Source organism: Rhodnius prolixus, unplaced genomic scaffold (genome assembly GCF_049639745.1).
Source record: "Rhodnius prolixus isolate KJV_2025 unplaced genomic scaffold, Rpr scaffold_5, whole genome shotgun sequence".
NCBI classification, from domain to species: Eukaryota; Metazoa; Arthropoda; class Insecta; order Hemiptera; family Reduviidae; genus Rhodnius; species Rhodnius prolixus.
Genome location: NW_027411624.1, coordinates 26839603 through 26859544, shown reverse-complemented (window position 1 = coordinate 26859544; position 19942 = coordinate 26839603). Strand labels below are relative to the sequence as shown.

The 19942-nt window shown below is 31.4% G+C and overlaps 2 protein-coding genes across 3 annotated transcripts; one reads left to right on the top strand and one right to left on the bottom strand.

Moving 5' to 3' along the window:
* Nucleotides 1-752: 752 nt before the first annotated feature.
* Nucleotides 753-10976, top strand: LOC141457838 (uncharacterized). Of its 2 annotated transcripts, XM_074135135.1 has the most exons (6): nucleotides 753-1291; nucleotides 2396-2505; nucleotides 4466-4614; nucleotides 4884-4943; nucleotides 9791-9953; nucleotides 10794-10976. In XM_074135135.1, the coding sequence occupies exons 1-6, from the start codon at nucleotides 892-894 to the stop codon at nucleotides 10917-10919; spliced, it is 1008 nt and encodes a 335-aa protein (XP_073991236.1). In that variant the 5' UTR covers nucleotides 753-891; the 3' UTR covers nucleotides 10920-10976. The 2 variants fall into 2 exon arrangements, with proteins under 2 accessions (XP_073991236.1, XP_073991237.1); XM_074135136.1 differs by lacking the exon at nucleotides 4884-4943 and having other exon boundaries at nucleotides 754-1291.
* Nucleotides 10977-13534: 2558 nt separating this feature from the next.
* Nucleotides 13535-18554, bottom strand: LOC141457839 (ER membrane protein complex subunit 2-A-like). Its single transcript, XM_074135137.1, has 8 exons — nucleotides 18390-18554; nucleotides 18104-18217; nucleotides 17878-18028; nucleotides 15764-15907; nucleotides 15463-15619; nucleotides 15280-15375; nucleotides 14305-14402; nucleotides 13535-14035 (listed from the first exon to the last, which is right to left on the bottom strand). Exons 1-8 carry the CDS (start codon nucleotides 18400-18402, stop codon nucleotides 13945-13947), a joined length of 864 nt encoding a protein of 287 aa, XP_073991238.1. The 5' UTR covers nucleotides 18403-18554; the 3' UTR covers nucleotides 13535-13944.
* Between the last annotated feature and the right edge of the window lie 1388 nt (nucleotides 18555-19942).

Genomic DNA, 19942 nt, shown 5'->3' with positions numbered 1-19942 from the left:
AAGAAAGTGATTAGGCTCCTTGTAAGATAGTTCCAAAAATTGTGAGAAATCGTGTCTTTAATAAATCATACTGTTTTAAAAAAGGTGTCTGGATTCAGGGAACAAAAATAATAATGTTGCATCTCTTCCACAACTCTCAAATACAAGGTTTTTTTTGGAGAATTTTATACCTCATCAGCGGTAGATTAATAAATTTAGTTTAAGAGATTTCGACCTCACTACGTACCTAATCACATTTTCAGGAAATGGTTACAAATACAATGATTGAACTTTCTGCAGTAATTTAAAAATGTTTTGTCTAACGAGAACTATTTTGAGATTCTGCCGATTAACAACTTATACTTGCGTGAATTCTCATGACCCCTAAAACAGAATATGTGAGCTTCTTGCATTTTTTTTTTTTTCAGATATTGTGTTTTCGCACTTATTCACTTCTTACTCTGTGATTGAAAACGTAACGATCGCAATACTAAAACTTACAACTTAAAGTAGTAAAAGTAATTATATACTTAAATTTGTACACACTTTTTGCCATTTGTTCTTACAAATATGAAGTGTCAAATAAAGTGTTTTTGATACTGAATTAGTTTTTTTTTTCTCAAAAATTCGGTTTGGCTGTGCAAGGTTAGGATTGGTTTGTAAAGGCGAACTTGGAGGGGACACAGTTATATTACATAGGTAGATGGCGATTTGTACAGGTTGAGGTCATCATCTCTGGTAAATGTTGGTTAGAGGGGATAGAAGAGTGCAGTACTACTTTCACAAGGCTACGACCAGTTGGAACCAACAGACAACATACAGATGGAAAACCATGAGGATAGGGATTACATTTTTAACCACTTTTGTTTTGTGTAGCCCAAGGTTTTATGTTTAACCGTTCATTATGTTAAAATGTCAGAAGGCGCATCATGTGAGCAAAATAACAATAATGACGAAGTAGAACCAGAATCTTTAGAATACGAAGAAGATTGTTATTATACTTATTTCACTAAAAAAACAGATACACCAAGTTTTGATGTTGACGAAAGTGAATGGGTCGATGAAGCCGAAGGAAGTCTTGGAATTGAAGATGATTCACTTTTCGTACTGGATGATGAATTTGATGCCCAAGAATCATCGACAGAAATTCCCGAATCATTCTCTGTTGAAACTGAATTTTATGACAAAAAAGCTGGCAAAAATAAGTTGATACGTGCGGTCCGTGTTAAATTTCATGATCTGTCAAAGCCGTATTTTGCTAAAGTTACTAGCCGGACTAATTACACCAAGTTCTTACAACTTGCCAATGGAGGTACGTAAATATTTTATTTTATGTGAGGAATTCCGTGTAAAATAAAAATAATTGTAATTAATCATCTTCAGATGCATGTTTTTACTATAATAAATAAAAATTTGGCGTTAAACTGCAGCAAATGAGGCGCTCTGCATTAACATATTTAGACTAATTTTTGAAAATTTCGTCAAAAATCATTCAAACAAATGATATCAAAATTTCCAATTTGGTATATTAGAATAGTGACAGATAAAATTTAAATTCACGTCAAATGTATAAAAACAAACTATTTTCTCATCACTATTTTATTTTTTAATAATATGAAAATGTTCAAGTATAATGCCGACATTTAAGAGAACAATCTGTTTTATAGTTTTCAGTAAGAAGAATGGTGTGTAAAAATATAAAGATTTAGCCACAGTTAATTAACTATTTGATTTAATAGATGTTAGGAGTTACAGTATATTAAAAGTTAAACAAGCTATCTCAATTATGTTTAATATTTGTTAACGAAAGGATTTAGTTAAGATGTGATTTATGAAATGATGTATTTGTTTATTCTCAAAGATTTATAAATAAACCAATTGATATGCTTGACTATTAAATAGAAATAGATCTTGATCTTGTTGGTACGTAACTATTAAAAGAGCACGACCTTAACTATTCCTTTATTGTAATTGTACAGATCATTTCATTTGTTCATTCTCATTTCGATTATTCAAATAAGCATAATTAAAAATGTTTCCAAATAACAATTTTGTGTCAGATAAAATGGCTGAATTGTTTCCATTTATGCGTAAGTATACAATTATTTCTTTTATAAGGTTTTATTTTAACTAGAATTGCTGAATCTTCATTATTATAAAAATAGATATCTTTATTGTATAATACCTTGAGAAATATAATATGACAATTTAAATTTTTACTCAGTTATTTATTATTATACAAGTTCTTGTAAATAAATTTCTGCCAACGCATTAAAAAATAATTTTAAATTATTATTATTATTAGTGTTATTTATTTTATTCTTTCAAACTAATGAAAGTTTTCTGTAGGTTTAAAATGAAATCATATCTTTATAAATAATTTTTCTTCGTTAATAAATTTTCCTCATTTTTCCAGAAAAACCACAGTCAGATATGTCTCCTGATTCGGGTATCAACGAGTTAGCCGGACTAAGTCCTGAGGAACAGGAACGCCAGAGACAGGAATGGGCCTACGAATTAACTAAAGTATGTTAGTTTGATTGTATATTTTAAATTTTGTTGGAGTTATATTTATTAGGGGTTTGATCTTTTCAAGTAAGTATTTAAGTTCAGAATGTTGAGAAATATAATATGACATTTAAATATATGTTGTTGTGGTGAATGAAGTTCGGGACAAAATTGAAAAAAGGCAATTATTGATAAATTCACAGCATAAAACTATAAGGTGGAAAGGAGTGTTTTGCGGTTAATAAAGGGTATTATTTTAAAATGGCGAAACCTATTTAATACTCGTTTAGTTTTATTGAAATGAGTACCATTATATCAGCACTACATTCCCAGGAAGATACAAGACGACATATCACTATAGAAATTGAGTCTTTGAAGTTCAATAAAATTCACGATGCCGTTTCGTCCTAGTCCTCATGAAGGTTATACCTGTTTAAAAGTTATACATATATTATAATTCGTTGGAATTAGGTATGCCGTCTGGACAGTATATAGGCTTGATGCAGAATTTTAATCTTCAACTCTAGAGTTATTCAACGTTTCTGATCATCGACTGAAGCCACGGGATTAAGGTTATTGTACACTTTATTTTTTAGATATCCCCCCAAAAAATAGTCCATTGGGGTTAAGTCCAGAGATCGAGGTGGCTACTGGATGGGACAATTGGGTCCCTAAGCAATTTTCATGGAAATTTCTGTCCAGGTAGCCTTGAACAATTCTCGCATTATGTGACGGGCAACCATCTTATTGAAAATACATACCTAGCCGACGTTGTAGAGGAACATCTTCAAGCAGAACTGGCAAAATGTCTCTTAAAAAAAAAGTTAGATACCTTGCACCAGTTAAGTCTCTCTGTAGAAGTATGAGCCGATTAGTTGATTTCCTAAAACTCCACACCTAACGTTTGTAGAAAAAACAACCTGAACGTCGAATAACTCTAGCCTGCCTAAATCTTGACTTCGCCATCATAAGTGCTGCTACAAGCAAAGCGTGGGAGTCCAGAGTTTTGGTTTGCCTATCTGTTGATGGTGCCCAGTTTGAACAGATTCTTTTTTAAAAAAAAAGGAGGTAATTTTGACAATAAACTGAAATTTGTTTTCATATTTTAAATTACCATAACTTTTAAAAAACCTAACCGATTTCAAATTTTTTTTTTTTTCAGGAGCTCAAATACTATAAAAATATGCAAAAAAAATATTACGTTCCATTTGTAAAACAAAGTAGGATGCTGTATCTCGAGATACAGAGGATTAAAAAAATGGGTCAATCACTGAAAATAAACTAGTCTAAAAATGGTTAAATACGTGTTTTTTATTTTTTCGAAATTTCCCGCCGTTTAAAAAAAAAAGTGGGTGGAGCATATAACTCTGGTCACCCTGTATATTTGTTGATACATATTAATGTGGTTCCAAAAAAAATGGGAAACAGCTAATATTTATTTAAAAAAATATGGAAAATTCTTAAAAAGCAAATTTTACACGTTGCTAATTATTTTATCCCTCTGTTGAGTATCTACCAAAAATTATTTTTCAATTAACCTTTAAAGTAAAATAAAAATATAACAAGATTTCATTCTGTTGTTAGCAGATCAATATGCCGTAATATTGATCAGAAAAAAAAAATGAAATTAATAACAATTCATTAATTTTAAACCGATTTAAAATTCTATTTGTACAAATGGACAGTTATTACGTTAAGCTTTGTGATTTTTTGTTATGTACTTTCACTCACTTTGTGCAAATAGCGGAAAGAAAAAGCTTGTGTAATTATCATTAAGTTAAACGAAAAGATCTTATATTGTGATAAGGTGTATGTAGTAATTCAGGTAAGATATTGGTCGGCAAATTATTTTAATTCCTAGATTGTCAGCATTTTTTTAATATCAGGAACCAACTTTTGCTTTTCTTCAATCTAAAACATCTTTTGCATAATTATTATCATTTGACTATCATTATTATTATTATTATTTTTGTCATAGATTGAAGAAGAAATCAACACTCTACGACAGGTATTGGCTTCAAAAGTCAAGGTATATCAAGATCTGAAAAGAAAGCTTGGTGTCAGCGTATGGCGTGAATTTCAGGATGATATGACCCAAGGCATACGTAATGTCAAAGAATCAAATGTGTAAGTGAATGTAGTTTATTATCATTATTACCCACAGTTTATCAGATGTTGGGTTTTTAAGTTTGTGATGTTCTTTAATTTTTTTAGTTTGATTAATTTGATTAATGTTAATTTGTATGCTTTAATTGAATCCTTCCCACATTCTAAATCTTGCCTTTTTTTTTTTCAAGTTGTAGGAATCTTTTTTAGTTGCTTTTCATCTTTATTTCATTGATTTTGTAAATTTAAAGTAATCCAAAATAATTCTAATTTAATTTTATTAACGCCAGTTACCAGAGCGTTGAAGAGAAAGTTGGACAGATTAGTAAGGCTGTGATTGAGGCGCCTATGTAAGTTTAGCTGATACAAGCATAATTTTTGTTTTCGTTGTATTGATTTTTATTTATGTGTTTTTATTTTTATTTTTATACACAGAGATTCTATTTTATTGAAATAGAAATTAAGCTACTTTTGGGCATCATAGCCTCGAGATTTTTGGAACACCTTTTGTTTTTGTTAAATATGTTTACAAACCTGCAGTATGTATTATCAATTTCAGTTAATAGAATGTTCACAATGGTTCAATATCTAGCATTTGGTGCGAGAATTCCAAGTTCCGTTTGCGTAAAGCTCAAATCTGAAATACTAAATATCTGCAACGAAATAAATATACAAAAGTATAAACTAAACTGGCCTTACACTAATTCACTTAAAACACTGACTAACCAATAATCTTAACGGAAGAATAGCAATTTTAATACCAGATTTCTCGGGAAAATAGTTTTTTCTAGAAACTCATTTTGAAATGAGGTTCTTAAGGAAGCAATCTTGTGAGAATACTCACGGCCTTTGATGTTCAAATTATACTAATTTTATTTTATTTTAATTGAATGTTCGTACCTGTAATTTTCATGTATTTATACTAAATTTTAATGAAAGTATGTAGTTATCTAAGAATCGGTTAGGCCAGCTATAAACTACTCTAGCGGGTAGGAAATCGATTGGTAAATCTAACTGCGCCGCCATTAAATTCGGAAGTATTATATATTTAAGTTATATCTATCTTCCACTAACAACGAAAATAATTTGTTTAGAAAAATTGTTTTCAATTAAAGTTTCAAGTACGAGGGTCGTTTGAAAAAGTCAGAGGTCCGTGCAAAGTCAGAGAGATAGCACTACTGGCGCGTATCGAGGTTATGTTTAGTTAGTAGCATCTCTTGGAAGAACACACACCAAGTTTCAGCCAGATCGGTCTATTTCTTTGTGTTTGGCATTCGTTTGAATCGAGGAAGTCGAGTGATTTTCAAAAAATGGACGAAAAAGAATTTCGTGTGTTGATTACTACTTTATAAAAGGCAAAACGCCTCAGGAGACTAAAGAGAAGTTTGATAAACATTATGGTGACTCTGCACCTTCGATTAGAACAGTTTATAAGTGGTTTCAAAATTTTCGGAGTGGCCATATGGGCACAAGTGACGCTGAACGTTCTGGACGCCCTGTTGAGGTTACTACTCCAGAAATCATTGATAAAATCCATGATATGGTGATGGATGACAGAAGAGTGAAGGTGCGTGAGATTGCTAGTGCTGTGGGCATCTCGAATGAACGGTTACATAATATTTTGCATCAACATTTGGACATGACAAAGCTATCCGCAAGATGGGTGCCGCGATTGCTCACGCTTGACCAAAAACGAAATCGTGTGAAGTGTTGCAAGGACGGTTTGCAGCTGTTCCAGAAGAATCCGCAGGACTTTAAGCGTCGTTTCGTCACAGTGGATGAAACATGGATACATCACTACACTCCTGGGACCAAAGAACAATCTAAACAATGGGTTACCAAGGGGGAATCTGCGCCAAAAAAGGCGAAGACCGTTCCTTCGGCCGGAAAGATTATGGCGACTGTCTTTTGGGATTCGCAAGGAATAATCCTCATCGACTATCTGGAAAAGGGTAAAACTATTACAGGTGCATATTATTCATCGTTATTGGACCGTTTGAAAACCGAGCTGCAAGAAAAACGCCCACGATTGGCCCACAAAAAAGTCCTTTCCCATCACGACAACGCACCAGCTCACACCTCAGCAGTTGTGGTCACAAAATTAATGGAAATAGGGTTCCAACTCGTTTCACATCCCCCCTATTCTCCAGACTTGGCTCCCTCGGACTACTATTTGTTCCCCAATATGAAGAAATGGCTGGCGGGAAAAAGATTTTATTCAAACGAGGAGGTGATTGCAGAAACGAATGGCTATTTTTCAGACTTGGACAAATCCTATTATTCGGAAGGGATCAACAAACTAGAGCAGCGTTGGACGAAGTGTATAAGCCTAAAAGGAGACTATGTTGAAAAATAAAAAAGGTTTACCCCAAAAAATTAAGTAGTTTTTATTTTTGCACGGACTTTTCAAACGACCCTCGTACATAGCATTCTAAATTTAAAAAAAAAACGACAGATCCATTTTCTAAAAATAAACCTGGTAGAATTATTCTATACAGACTGATGCAAAACGGCCAAAACGTGTGTGAGAAGCTTCAAAATACCAAAATTGAATTATCTGTGATATTCTGTTTATACACCCACACAGACATAGCCAAAAAACATTTTTTGTAATCGTACTCAAAACATATATTTGTGAAAATTCAATTTTTAAAATGTAGTACGGTTCTAATGCTTCTCTTGTTAGGAGCAAAATAAAAATAGAAGAAAATGTACTATCAATTATAAAATTAACCTGAATTTTACCTCTTTTAAGTAATCAATTTGGCTCATTTATAAATGGTTTGGTGATAAAAATCGATAGGCTGAAATAGAATACCTTAAGGTTATCTGAACGATGGCACCTAGCGAATGAAAAGATAATGTGGTGTAAAAAATTGTTTAAATTATAGATGAAAAACAGAATTGGTCCAATATGAGCGGATATAGGATACTGAAAAACGGCTTTTTGAAAATCCTCTTTAATCTAAACGAAAGAAGAAAATGATGATAGTGACTGTTAGAATTAGACAAGATGGGAAGGTATTAGCTCAGTGGTTATCAAACTCGATTCCCACTTGAGATCCCGGTTTTGAATTCTTGCTGGCAGCCCAAGCAGCTTCTTACAGCACAGGGTCCGGTGATGGACAGTGTTCTCTTATCGGGAGAACATGTTGTGTCGTGCCAAGACCATTTCTTGCTACTACTTTTATGGCTTCTCATTAGCTATAGAAACTAATAAACTGGGTTCGTTAACAATGCCCGTTTTACAATTCTAGAAATTTTAACTGCTTAATTGTTTGCCTGCTACTATGACTATGCGCTACTTACAACCACTCAAGATTGTGAAAAGGTCGAACGGAACCTTTCAAAACAATTTAAAGTTAAGGTTGCTTGTACCCTCACCCTTTATTAAGCTTTGAGAGCAGGTTTTCTAACATAATCTTACTTAAAAATTTGTACAAAACGTTTGGAATATTTTAGCTCTCATAATGAATACATTATCTGCTAATGTTATTATTTGCTAGATCTTGAGTAATTTTTGATGTTATAATTAGTGTTAACAGTAAAGTGCTTAGAAAATCTTTTAACTAATGATTCTAATTTCAAAACGATCAAACAAAAATGATCTCCCTAAGACGCTCAAATTATACCAAAGATTTCCTATGCGATGAAGCCAATGTTCTCTTGAGTTTCAGATTTTCTCTAAATGTAAACAGTGTCTGTCATTCCTTTATTATTATTATTTTTATTACTTTTATTATTATTTTCATTACTGTTATTATTGTTATTATTTATTATTATTATTATTATTATTATTAAAATATGTCATCATTAATTTATTAATAATAAAGCAAGGGAGATAATATGCCCAATGGTACTCCCTGCTGTCATGCTTTAATGCAATTTGTGGTGCTGGTTAAGTAACATGTTTACTAAATAATCTATTAAGAATAGATATTGTTATAAATTTGCGATTGTCATAAAATCTTACGTAAGCAAATCCTCTACTTTCACGAGTAAACCTATCTCGAAGTATACAAATATCCAACCTCACTTTCAAAAACTCGTCTCAAATCATCTGGCGTTCTGCATTAAGTTAGATTATCAATTTTCAAAGAAACAATCAATTCTAGTTGTTTCTAGTTGTTAACTATCAAGCTAGGATTTGTTTTTACACTTTTTTTTTTAAAGTAATTTAATGAAGCTTTATTAATTTTATTATTTTAAGTTTGGTTTCGGTTTTCATTAAATGTCAAGGCACATCAATTGCTCTGTGTTTTGTTTCTATGACACCGCAGCCTTGTACGATGATGTAGAATTACTAATTTTATCTAGTCAAGTATCTGCTTACCTTCTTGATATTTATGTAATCAAACTTTACATGATTGACAGAACGATGAAACTTTAAAGTCGAAAAAGTGAGACTCAGTTTCAAGATTTTGCTCCCCACAAATAAGTCGCTAGGCCCTCCTCTAAATTATAACGTAATCTTTTATCTATGACACCAGAGGAAGCATCACTGCTCCCTCATGAAGCAGTCAGCTTCTTTACTGAGAATTAGAAACTCATTGTAGTACTAATTGTAGTTAAGAGAACATTACAACAACAACCCATTTCTTTACTAGGCCCAAGAGAATCTATCACGCTACATTAATCTGAACAGAATCCCTCCTCCACCTTCTTTCTTAGAAGTTGTCTTAATTAAAAAGATCATCTAAGCTTCAGGATGTGTTAGTCATCAACGTATTTAGGAGGTAATCTTGCACCTGGCTGAAGAATTCTAAGAGCAAAGTTAAGCTAGCTCCTTCTTCCAGATGCCAAAACATAGTCCAGGCCAGACACCCAAATAGTTGTTGTCATAACAGCCTAGCTTCCCTGGTAATTTTTATTGAAAACCTCGGAGGGTTAATTGTTGTTTATTAGAGGAAGGGGTGTACACATATAGAACCTAGTGGGTTCTGAATTCTCCATCTCATCATATGGGAATAAAAAATAAATAAATAAATAAATACCTTCTATTGCTTATAAATCTTTTTATTAATTTAATTCAAAATTTCGTTTAGAAACAATTTCCTGAATACAAAAATAATCTTTATTTCTTGGACTTATTTTCATGTATTATTTTATTAACTTTTCCAACAATTTTTTGTTAAGTTATTTAAATTTTAATCAGTAAATGACATTAAATAATTAAATTTCGTTGTAACTATTTTAGTTATCAGAAGACTGAGTCTGTGATAAAAGCTACTACAGAAAAAACCACCTCGATTTTGGGAGGACTTGGTTCAGGAATTTCAACAAAATTAGGGCAGTTAAAGAATTCTGAATCATTCAAATCTTTTGAAGAAAAAGTTGGATCTGCTTATGAAAATGTCAAGGTACAAATATTTTATTTATTTATCCTTTTCCTTAGTGCTTAAGTATGATACATAAGTATATAAATTGTGTGTGATTGTGGGAATTGTCTTTTTCTTGAGCTTAATCAAAAACTTTAGTCAAAAAAAATTCCAAATAAGACCTTTGGTATTAATGGGAGTTTCCTGTCAAAGTGAAGATTTTTGGGGTTAAACAAGTCAATCTTTTGAAATGAAGGGCTTTTATATCAAGGGAATTTGATCTTGCAAACGTTAATATTAGCTTCCAACGCTTTAAACAATGGTATGTTTAATATTCATCCATAGTTCCAAGCAATGGTCATTTAAATATAACTGTAAGTTCGAAGTTGGGTCTTTGGTGAAAAGCCATTGAAAATAATAATAATAATAATCCGGGTTCCCGGGTTCGAATCCAGCAGCTGACCCTTAGATTTTCTCTTCCTAGGAGCTTCTTACAGCTCACTGTCCGGTGATGGACAGTGTTGTCTGTAATGAGAGAACACTGTCCGGAGGCCGGCAGTGCACTGGAAAAAGCTCCGGGCGCTAATGACCTCAGCTGTTGATGCGCCAAAAAAAAAAAAAAAAATAAAACTAAGTAATCATTGCGCTTGCGCTAACTCCCCATTTTATACTAATCCCAAAAAGTCATACCTTCCTGCAGGACTCTGAAAATTAAACTTTGCCTTTAAAAAGTTGAAAGCTAAGCGCCTAAAAAAAGAAACAATTTGTCTATGAAAATGACTTTTATAAATAGACGGGACTTCAAAGTAGCTCAAAAATATCACATGTAGCCCTGATATTATAATAGTTCAGTTATAAAACCCTGCAATCGTATTGTTTCAGACAAAAGTTGTTACATCGAGATCAAATTCAATGCATAGTTTTGAAGATGCACTACGGGAGTCTGACAGTCGAAAAGTTGTTTCGCCAGTTACTACACCTGCCATTAATGAAGAGCGACCATCATAAAAAACACTTGCTGTAAGCCTTGATTTCTTTCTTTATGTACAAGAAAGAAAATTATCAGGTCTATCGAAAAAGAAGAAGAAAATATAATTAAAGGTTTTTTAAATTATTAAACACAAAAACAAAAATCACCAAGATATTTTTAAGCATCATTCCTTTATAAAAACCCTTTAAATATTTTTTAAAACTTTTCTTAATTTCTGTAAAAAAGATATCCATTCACGAATCTTTTCTTGCGTTTTCTTTTCTTCTTTTCATTTTCAGTTTATAATTTTGTTTTCCGTTAGTTGTACATAATGTTTTAAAATGCATGCTTTTTGAATGGGCTTTGTTTGCAACCAGTTATCAACTTTTAAATATTTTTATTAAATAATTATACAAGTAATATTAAAAAATAGTAATAAAAAAAGCGTATAATTTATTTGTAATTAAAAGGCTGGGATTTATGTGCCTGTTTTCTTACTTCACCATATTATAATATATGAATAGTCAATTGATTCTTAAAAATGCTTGTGTAAACTAAAAAAAAATTAAAAAATAAAAAAAAAAATGTAATTTTTTAAGAATACAGAATTTCTCTTTAATCAACAACGCTCTCCAAAACATTTGGGAATTTATCTTAATATAATTTATAAATGTGGGCAGATATTCTGTTGTCCTTAAAAATCACAATATTACGTTTTGATACTTTACTAACAGTAGCAATTAAAGTTTGGGATTTTCCAGTTATGGTGTAATAATTAAAACACAAAACTGAGAAATGGAGCGTGTTTAAATGGGTGGGTGCACTATAATGCTATATATTTTGATGTACTAAGTGTATTTTCTCTATTACAATTTAAAGATCAAGAACTTATGAATTTATATAAATATATATATGGCTGTTTGTTAATAATAAAGATTACTTTTCATTTAGTTGAATTTTTTGTGTTTTTATTGCTTTCTCTTAAGGTAAATGTTGCTATCATGCAAATTTTTGAAATTGAATTTTACAGGAAATTTCCGTTGGGGTTTCCTGCGTCACAGAGGTTTTCAGAAAATAATTTTAGAAAGAGGTTTTTGTATGTGTATGAATAAATATGAGTATAAATAAACTTAAAATCGAAAAATCGCAGAACTCAAACTTAATAATTCCATTTGGTTCTAACAGAGTATCGGACTGCAACTAATAGTTCAAAGTCTCATCACCGAAAGTACCATTTTACTAAATGGAATTTTCAATTTTTGGAGATAATCTTGAAAATGGATCTACAGATTTTTCTTCAAATTTTGTATATACATTGTACTTATTTCAGTCTTCAACTCATATCCGAAAGATTTTTCCTGGAAAATTCGTTTGATGTTACTTTTGTTTTCCAGACAAACATTTCAGCTGTTGTGTACTATTTTGCCGTTTCAAATGTCGAAGGCTGGGCAGGTTCCATTTCTTGATGTGACGTAGAGAGAAGTATGCTTTGCTTTTCTGACATTTCTACTTTCATTTGGGCGGCGTTTAATTGCAAAAACCTTAAAACCGTGTAGAATTTCCATTTTTCTAAGCATTTGCCAGACTTTTCAGATAAAATAAGAGCTACTTTTATACGGGTTTTCTCGTTCATTTTTACATGCAATGCATAGGATCCGTTGTAAATAAGTTCGATAGTGCTCCATGCAGTTTAGCCAAGTGACTATTATCAAGGTAAAAGAAATAAATGTACGTCAAATTTTAACACACAATCACTTGATAGGCAATATAACTAGAGTCGAACGCAAAATGTACGGAAGAATATTTCTAGTAGGCATAGTATTATTTATGTGTCTGTAGCAAATTCTGAACTTCTCACATCACATAATAACGAACTATTAAACAAAAATCTTGGGGGAGTCGTCGTATTGCTGGCTACTTGCTACTTACTAGTAGAAACGATGTCGCCAAATAAAGCGCTGACTGCATCTAACTTCTCAAGCTATATCTTCAGAAAAAGATGCTCACGATCTTTATATAACCTTACATTACGCCTTCTTAGTCAAAGGGGAAAAAGGAAGTATTATACATACAAGTAATTTACTTTCAGGATTAAAAGAGTCCAAGTTATTACTTGCGTTTAATATAATGTTTTTAAGAATTATGGTAGCCGTCCTTAGATATCTTACCTTACTGTACTTATACACCTTAGTGCTTGTAAGTAGAAAAATATAATCACATTTAACTGTCAAGTTAATTTTCTTAGAATCAACACAGGGAATCAAGTAAACAAATTTTTAATTTTATGCAAATACTTATATTATAACCAACAACTTTAACTTTCCCAAGTAATATGGTGTGCAAATGGGATGAGGTATGCAAAAGTTTCTTATTTTATTTTCATTTAAAAAAAAGATATTTTTTTACAATTTCTAGTTTATAAATTTAGTTTTCAAGTGCTATTAATTTGTTTAATTAACAATTCTGCAATACTGATCACAATGAATTAAAAAAAAAAATAGTAAAATTAAGAAGCTATCTCTTAACAAAATAAAATGCATGTGGGTAATTACCTACTAATTTGTAGGTAATAATGTTATCTACGAATAATGTAGGTAATTTGAGTTAAAACTCTCAAAATATTCCCTAGCCGTCTTTATTCCGTGATCGCCCGTCTTGATGATCATGTTTGATTCATACTTATGCTGGCAAATTCTTTGAAACAACAAAATAAAGCGCTTACATAAGGAGCCACCAGCTTGAATTTTAAATCTTAAATCAATAACGTAATTGCATTTTAGAAATATAAACTACAGTAGAATCGAAATATGCTTTTACAATCATAATATATTACATTCAAATAATTCTTGTCTAAATATCAAACGATTCTATACAATTATGGTTTTTTTTAAAACAAAAATAATAATTTCTACGTTTGTAAATAAATACTTAACAAAAATTATTAACGAAAAAATATTTAAATTTCACTTGTGGGCAATAAAAAAAAAAAAACTAAAACAAACAACAAAAAATTAGCAACAAAAATGAAATGCGTAGATGGAGATAATAAAATAGTTTCTGACATCATAAATTGGTCGCTGAATTGATCTGCAATGAACTCATCAAATTTTCAATGGCTGTAACTTGATTATCTTCTACATTTGATTCTCTGTACCTAAGAACAATAAAAATAATGTAAATAAAGAACAATTAAAAAAGTAAAAAAAAAAAAGTAATGTAATCCCTATTTTTTTCATGCGAGCTTAACGTTTAAATACAAATTAGGTGGCGAAAGGTCATACTTTACTGTGAATACTTTAACAATACATAAAAAGCAGCTACATGCTAAGGAACATGTCGGACTGAGGAAATACAATTACCAGCCAAAACTCGTAAACACTACACTAAACCCCCCTCCAAAAAATAACATAAACAATTACAAACCGTTCATGTATTCTCTTCAATGCCCAAGTAATCAAATTGTTAGCTTCCTTCTTCTTTGAAGATGTGCATTTTTGTGAAGCAATGATGTTATAGCAGGTCTAAAAAAATGAAAAATTAGATAATATAAAACATAGAATAAAATTTATCTGGTGTCACTCAACTTGCTTTGATAAAAAAACTAAATGCATAAGTCCGAAGGGTCTATATTGTCTATCTGACAAAAAAGTCAAGATGGTCTTTCTACTATTACAAAAGTAATTTGAAATTAAACTCACCCATTTCATTAAAATTTGTTAAACATTAAGTGATAAAATGGCAAGGAGAAAAAAAAGATGGGATCCTTTGGGGAGAAAAATGTTCAGTAAAGCAATGCTGGATTAAATTATGTTACCGAAATTGTGTTTATAATAGTAGAGCTTTGCTCCTTCAAGACAACACAAGAGCAAGAGAGCTGCAGAGATATTCCATATTACAACAACCGTGTCGAAGCGATTCGTAATTGTATAAAAATTATTTTTCACAAGAGTTTCATCCAAATTCAGGGTCCAAAATATTAAAAAGGCAAAAATATTGTCAAAAAGATCGCCGTACTTCATCAATTAAAATACAGATGTCGCCTATCTTCACTCGTTTGATTTGGACGAATTTTATACCTAACAGCAGCTAATAAAAAGTGGATTTGAATGATTAATGCAAGAAGGAAATTAACGTTTTAAGAGAAGAAAACAGTAATGGCTTTAAGACAAGCTACCGACGCGTGTAGTGGACAGAGGTAGATAGTTAAAAACATTTTCTACATAATCGAACATACTAATTACTATATAGCTTAAGCTTTGCGGTCCTCGCCTCTACACGGTCAGCAATTGTGACGCTATCAAACAGGCTATGAAATTACAAAACGGGATTTCAAGGAATTTAGGAATACTTCTTTTTCTTACCAAGAGAATTAAATAATTAAAAATTTTAATACTTTACCAACACTATACCATATAGAGCTCTCATATTCATTGGATTCAATTTTATAGCTTGACAATAATAAGATTTAGCAAGTTCCAAATTATCGTATCCACCCTAAAAAAGAAAAAGAATAAATGGGACAAAAAAGAGGTATATCATTTTTTAAATGTACATTTTATACAGCAGTAAACTAATTGGTACCTGAGTATATTTAATATCTGCGAGTCGTTGATGGAACAAGTGATTATGTGGATTGTGTAGTATAAGTTCTTCCATACAAAACGCTGCTTTGCTATAGTCCTGTTCTGAGAGATAAAGCTCCGAAAGTTCTTGCCAAGCTTCTTGATCAATCATAAACCTATTTTTAAGATATACTAATGAGAAGAGCTAAACTTATTGCTCTAATAAAAATCAGAAATATATGTGTAACATATCGCTATCATTATTAAACAAAACTTGATAAAGGCTACATTCGCTGAATTACCATAAAATATTAACTCACTTCTTTAGATATTCTGTTAATTCTTTAATTGCGTCCTGTATTCTACCCCGAGCTTTAAATATGGCAACTTTCCTTTTTCGTGGCGCTGGGTTAGTTTCATCTCTTTTGATTATTGAATCAAGAAATTCCAGCGCTTCGTCATATCTGTATTCACAAAGGAATTAAAAAAAAAAAATCAATTTAAGTCATAATTTTAGACAGTAGACACTTGAAAATAACGCCGATTCAAATAATTTTCATTTGTCATTCAATGAACACGTCTACAACAAATTATCTGATCTTTTCCGAGTTTTTGTATGTTTATGTACAGTTATTTTTATATAATCACTGCCTTCCTCTTCCAAATGTTAAATAAAGCCAAGTATTTCACACAAAATTTCTAAGGCATAAATACAAGGTGATTAAAAATATTTTAAAAGAAATCAAGAAATAATTATACTTCTATTTAAAAATTCTGACATGACAAAAAAAAGTTTTCCTTTCAGTAATAATATTAACAACTAAATAACTGAGTTGCAGGTCTAGATTGTAAATTGTGAGTTACAGGTCTAGATTATAAATTGAAGAGGGAGTGGCTTAATAACTGCCAAAGCTATTGCAACCTAATTGGACTAAGGACCTAAACCGAACAATAAATGTCTGTCAAGCCCTCTAGAAGATACAAAATTATAGATTGTATTTTTACAATTTTTGTAATTATAAACCAATTAAAAATATACATTTACCATCTGATCCTAAGTGTCTAAAATAATATCTTCAAAAAATTGAGATCTTAAGTTAAGGCGAAGCAATTGAATAAAGAGTTATACAGGCTAATTTACATGGTCAATAGAGGATACAAATTAGATTGATATAGAATATTTATGCTAACTTATAAAGATACGCTGATTTTTAATTGTACATGTACATTAACTATTGTTTATTTTGGTTCTAAATAGTTCATTTAAACCACGAGTTCAAAAATTGCGGCAAGGTTACATCCACTGTGCAAAATGACTTAAGAACTTCCTCTCATTAAATTAGTAACACACATCAGAATAAAATGATACATTATCCTGGACAACTTTTGCACCCCTTTTATGAACCAAAGAACACTCAAATGTACTTAATCGCACACTCTTGTTATCTGCCAGTTTCACAAGTTTTAAACCACACAATTTGGAGATATGGGTACCAAGATGTTTCTTGAGAGAACTTCCACCAACCACACAACCTTTTGAAAACAAATTTTAGAATAAATCCTTACATAAAGGATTGTAGGGGTACTAGACAGAAGTATAAATTTATCTGTTTTGAATAGTTCAAACCCTCTCCAAGGATACAAGGTTACATCCAATGGTCTTAGTGGACCACTCTCAATTGGATGTGTCAAATTCTGGTACATTCTGAACTCGTGAAAAAATTGTACAATTTTTATTCTGTTTTCTTAGAAACAAAGCAGATAAGATTGCAGCCACACTTTAATCAGAAAATTATTGGCATCCTGTCTCAATTTAACAAATAGAATATATAGGGGCTAGAAGTCGCAAGTAAGGACATAATATCTTGGGAGAATCATTAAAGTAAAGTGGATTGCTGCATTGCTTGATGAAAAACCGAGGTACAAAGGAAGCCCTTTGTACAAAGAACGCCCTTGAAAACTCCGGATTAGGAGGATGATTAGGCGAGGAACTTTCTGATAAAAATAGCGATATTTAACAAATTTCATTACAATATAAACCTACCACACCAATGCATATTGTGATATTTAAAGAATCTCGTTGCGATATTTAAATCATATTAAAACATAAATAAATTGTTCCCGTACTAAGTGTTCGTAAACGCACCGTTAACACCACATTACTCCCAAAAAATACTAATGGGAGAGTCAAAATAGCAGAGTGCAATCCGCGTTACCTGGAGCGAACTAGAAGATTCTATAAGTTAAAGTGGAATTAGTATTAACGCATTAAGTCACAAATGAACAGTTGAATATAAATGTGTTCATTAAATGTTTTTAAACAAAAGTTAATTGTTTTCACGTCCAACTGCCAAATTTTGTAGTAAATTTTACAATAAATGGGTAAAAACAGAAAACTAACAGCACATTTTTTATTATAAAATTTACTCCCTACCTTTCTATAGCTTCAAAATGAAGCGCCTGAAGGGAACGTATCCGCAGACTACCGGGAAAATTATAAGAAAGTTGTTGTAGGCATTTACCTGCCACTTCCAACCTGTGGCAATCTAAAGCGGCAATACATACTTGCTCCAGCACCAAGTATTCTGCGTTTATAACAAACAGAAGATAATAAACAGAAATTTGTCAAAACAATAACAAAGATAAGTAAGTAAAATTACGTTCGTCTCCTAATTTGTGTGCCTTATTTTTTAGTACTTGTTCCCAAATATCAACTAATTCTTGACTTTTGCGAACATTTTCTTCTCTCCATTTTCTAACCAGGTCTCTAGCTTCTGAAATTTTTTTAAAAAACAATTTCTCAAATTCTTGACTAAAGTAAATCGAACTACAATTACAAAACTAATAAATCTCTTAAAACTCCAATTGTTTTCAAATAAATTGCTGAAACCGAAACGCTTTGAACACATGCTCATAAAAACAAATTTCATTACAATATAAACCTACCACACCAATGCATATTGTGATATTTATAGAATCTCGTTGCGATATTTAAATCATATTAAAACATAAATAAATTGTTCCCGTACTAAGTGTTCGTAAACGCACCGTTAACACCACATTACTCCCAAAAAATACTAAAAACTTTATTACTAATAGTTCATTCAGAACAGCTGATGATAATGTTCACTAATTTTGTTTCATGATACTAGGTGTTGTTGACTAAAAACAGGGATTGTATAAAAATGAGATAATTGAACAATTTAGTGTTATTACTGATCATAATTATTTGTGGATTTTGATTCGATCTTTTATAAATACATTGAGTACGGAAATTACTCTCCTTCACTGTTAGTACACATTTATTTTTAAAAAAGTCTTCCTGAATAACAATGGTAAAAAGTAAACGCTTGCGCAGTGCATTAAGGTTTCAGTTCAACAAAGCTTTCAAATTCAAACTCTATACGCGTTGCTGCTAATAACTATTACCTCTGTCCTATTAAATTTTTTTGAAGAGAATACTTGGAGAAATGTACAAAATATTCAAATGGAGAATATCTTAAGTTTCTAAACAGACGTTAAAAGTTTGCAAACATCTGTAAAATCAGAACGTTAATGCTGCGGCCAGGTATTTAATTTATATAATAAAAAAGAACTTGAAATAAAATTATTTTACGCTTATAGCTTGTATTGTTTACTTATATAAAAAACGTTAAAATCATTTCAGCCTTCTTTTAAAATAATATTTAAGTAAACAAAGAAAATGCAGGAGCTTCAGAGAAGCAAAATTAAAACTATGACAGAAATTTAATAGTATGAAAATTACTACAAAAATTATTAACACTAAAGGTTCAACTCCTATGTGTTTGGCTGGTCCCAAGTTATCTCTAATTTCCGGCTTCCCATCCTAGGGAGTTTCTAATAAGTATAAATGATTACAAGGATTGGATTGGTGTAAGCGAATTATTAATTCGGAATGGCACATTTAAAATATTGAAGAGTGCGTAGGGTAGGGTTTTATGGGTGTCTAGAATTAGTTATCCCTAATTGCTCTTCCTTGTCCTCCTAAGAGAGCTTGGACAAGGATGTTGGAGGCAATATGCCCTAACTAGTATTCTTTCAGCTTCATTAAAATCAGAGGGTCTTCTTCAAAATATCTTGAAGAAGGGTCCTTTCTCTTCTTAGAGCTTCCTAAAGAACATGCGTGATTGGTTTCATCTCCTGGAGTACTGTAGGATAAATAGTATAAGTCACCCCGTACTAATAAGGCACAATAGATCTTTTACTTTGTTCTGCATTACTATTTCTTTTGTGTCTATTTTTTAGTTTATAGTTAGTTATGAAAATAAGTAGGTTATTTCGTTATTTTTTAATCCTTTATTGGGAGAATAAAGTAAAATGCTGGGCCAAAGTTTACGCTTTCCAGGAAATTGATAAGCGAAGTTGCATGCAATTGATAAATTACCAAACTACCCTTCTGTCATTTTTGTCTCGGATTCATCTTTACTGAAAACAAACACACAAAAACTACCTTCGTTCATACATCCATTACTTTCTGT

What these genes read in the sequence shown, in the direction of transcription:
- LOC141457838 (XM_074135135.1), top strand. Translation starts at nt 892, where the DNA reads ATGTCAGAAGGCGCATCATGTGAGCAAAATAACAATAATGACGAAGTA. An exon ending in CTTACAACTTGCCAATGGAG is followed by an intron (nt 1,292 to 2,395) that starts GTACGTAAATAT and finishes TCATTTTTCCAG; the next exon opens with AAAAACCACAGTCAGATATG. An exon ending in CTGCTTATGAAAATGTCAAG is followed by an intron (nt 9,954 to 10,793) that starts GTACAAATATTT and finishes GTATTGTTTCAG; the next exon opens with ACAAAAGTTGTTACATCGAG.
- LOC141457839 (XM_074135137.1), bottom strand. An exon ending in ACACAAATTAGGAGACGAAC is followed by an intron (nt 18,029 to 18,103) that starts GTAATTTTACTT and finishes TTATAAACGCAG; the next exon opens with AATACTTGGTGCTGGAGCAA. An exon ending in CATTTTGAAGCTATAGAAAG is followed by an intron (nt 15,908 to 17,877) that starts GTAGGGAGTAAA and finishes TTGTGAATACAG; the next exon opens with ATATGACGAAGCGCTGGAAT.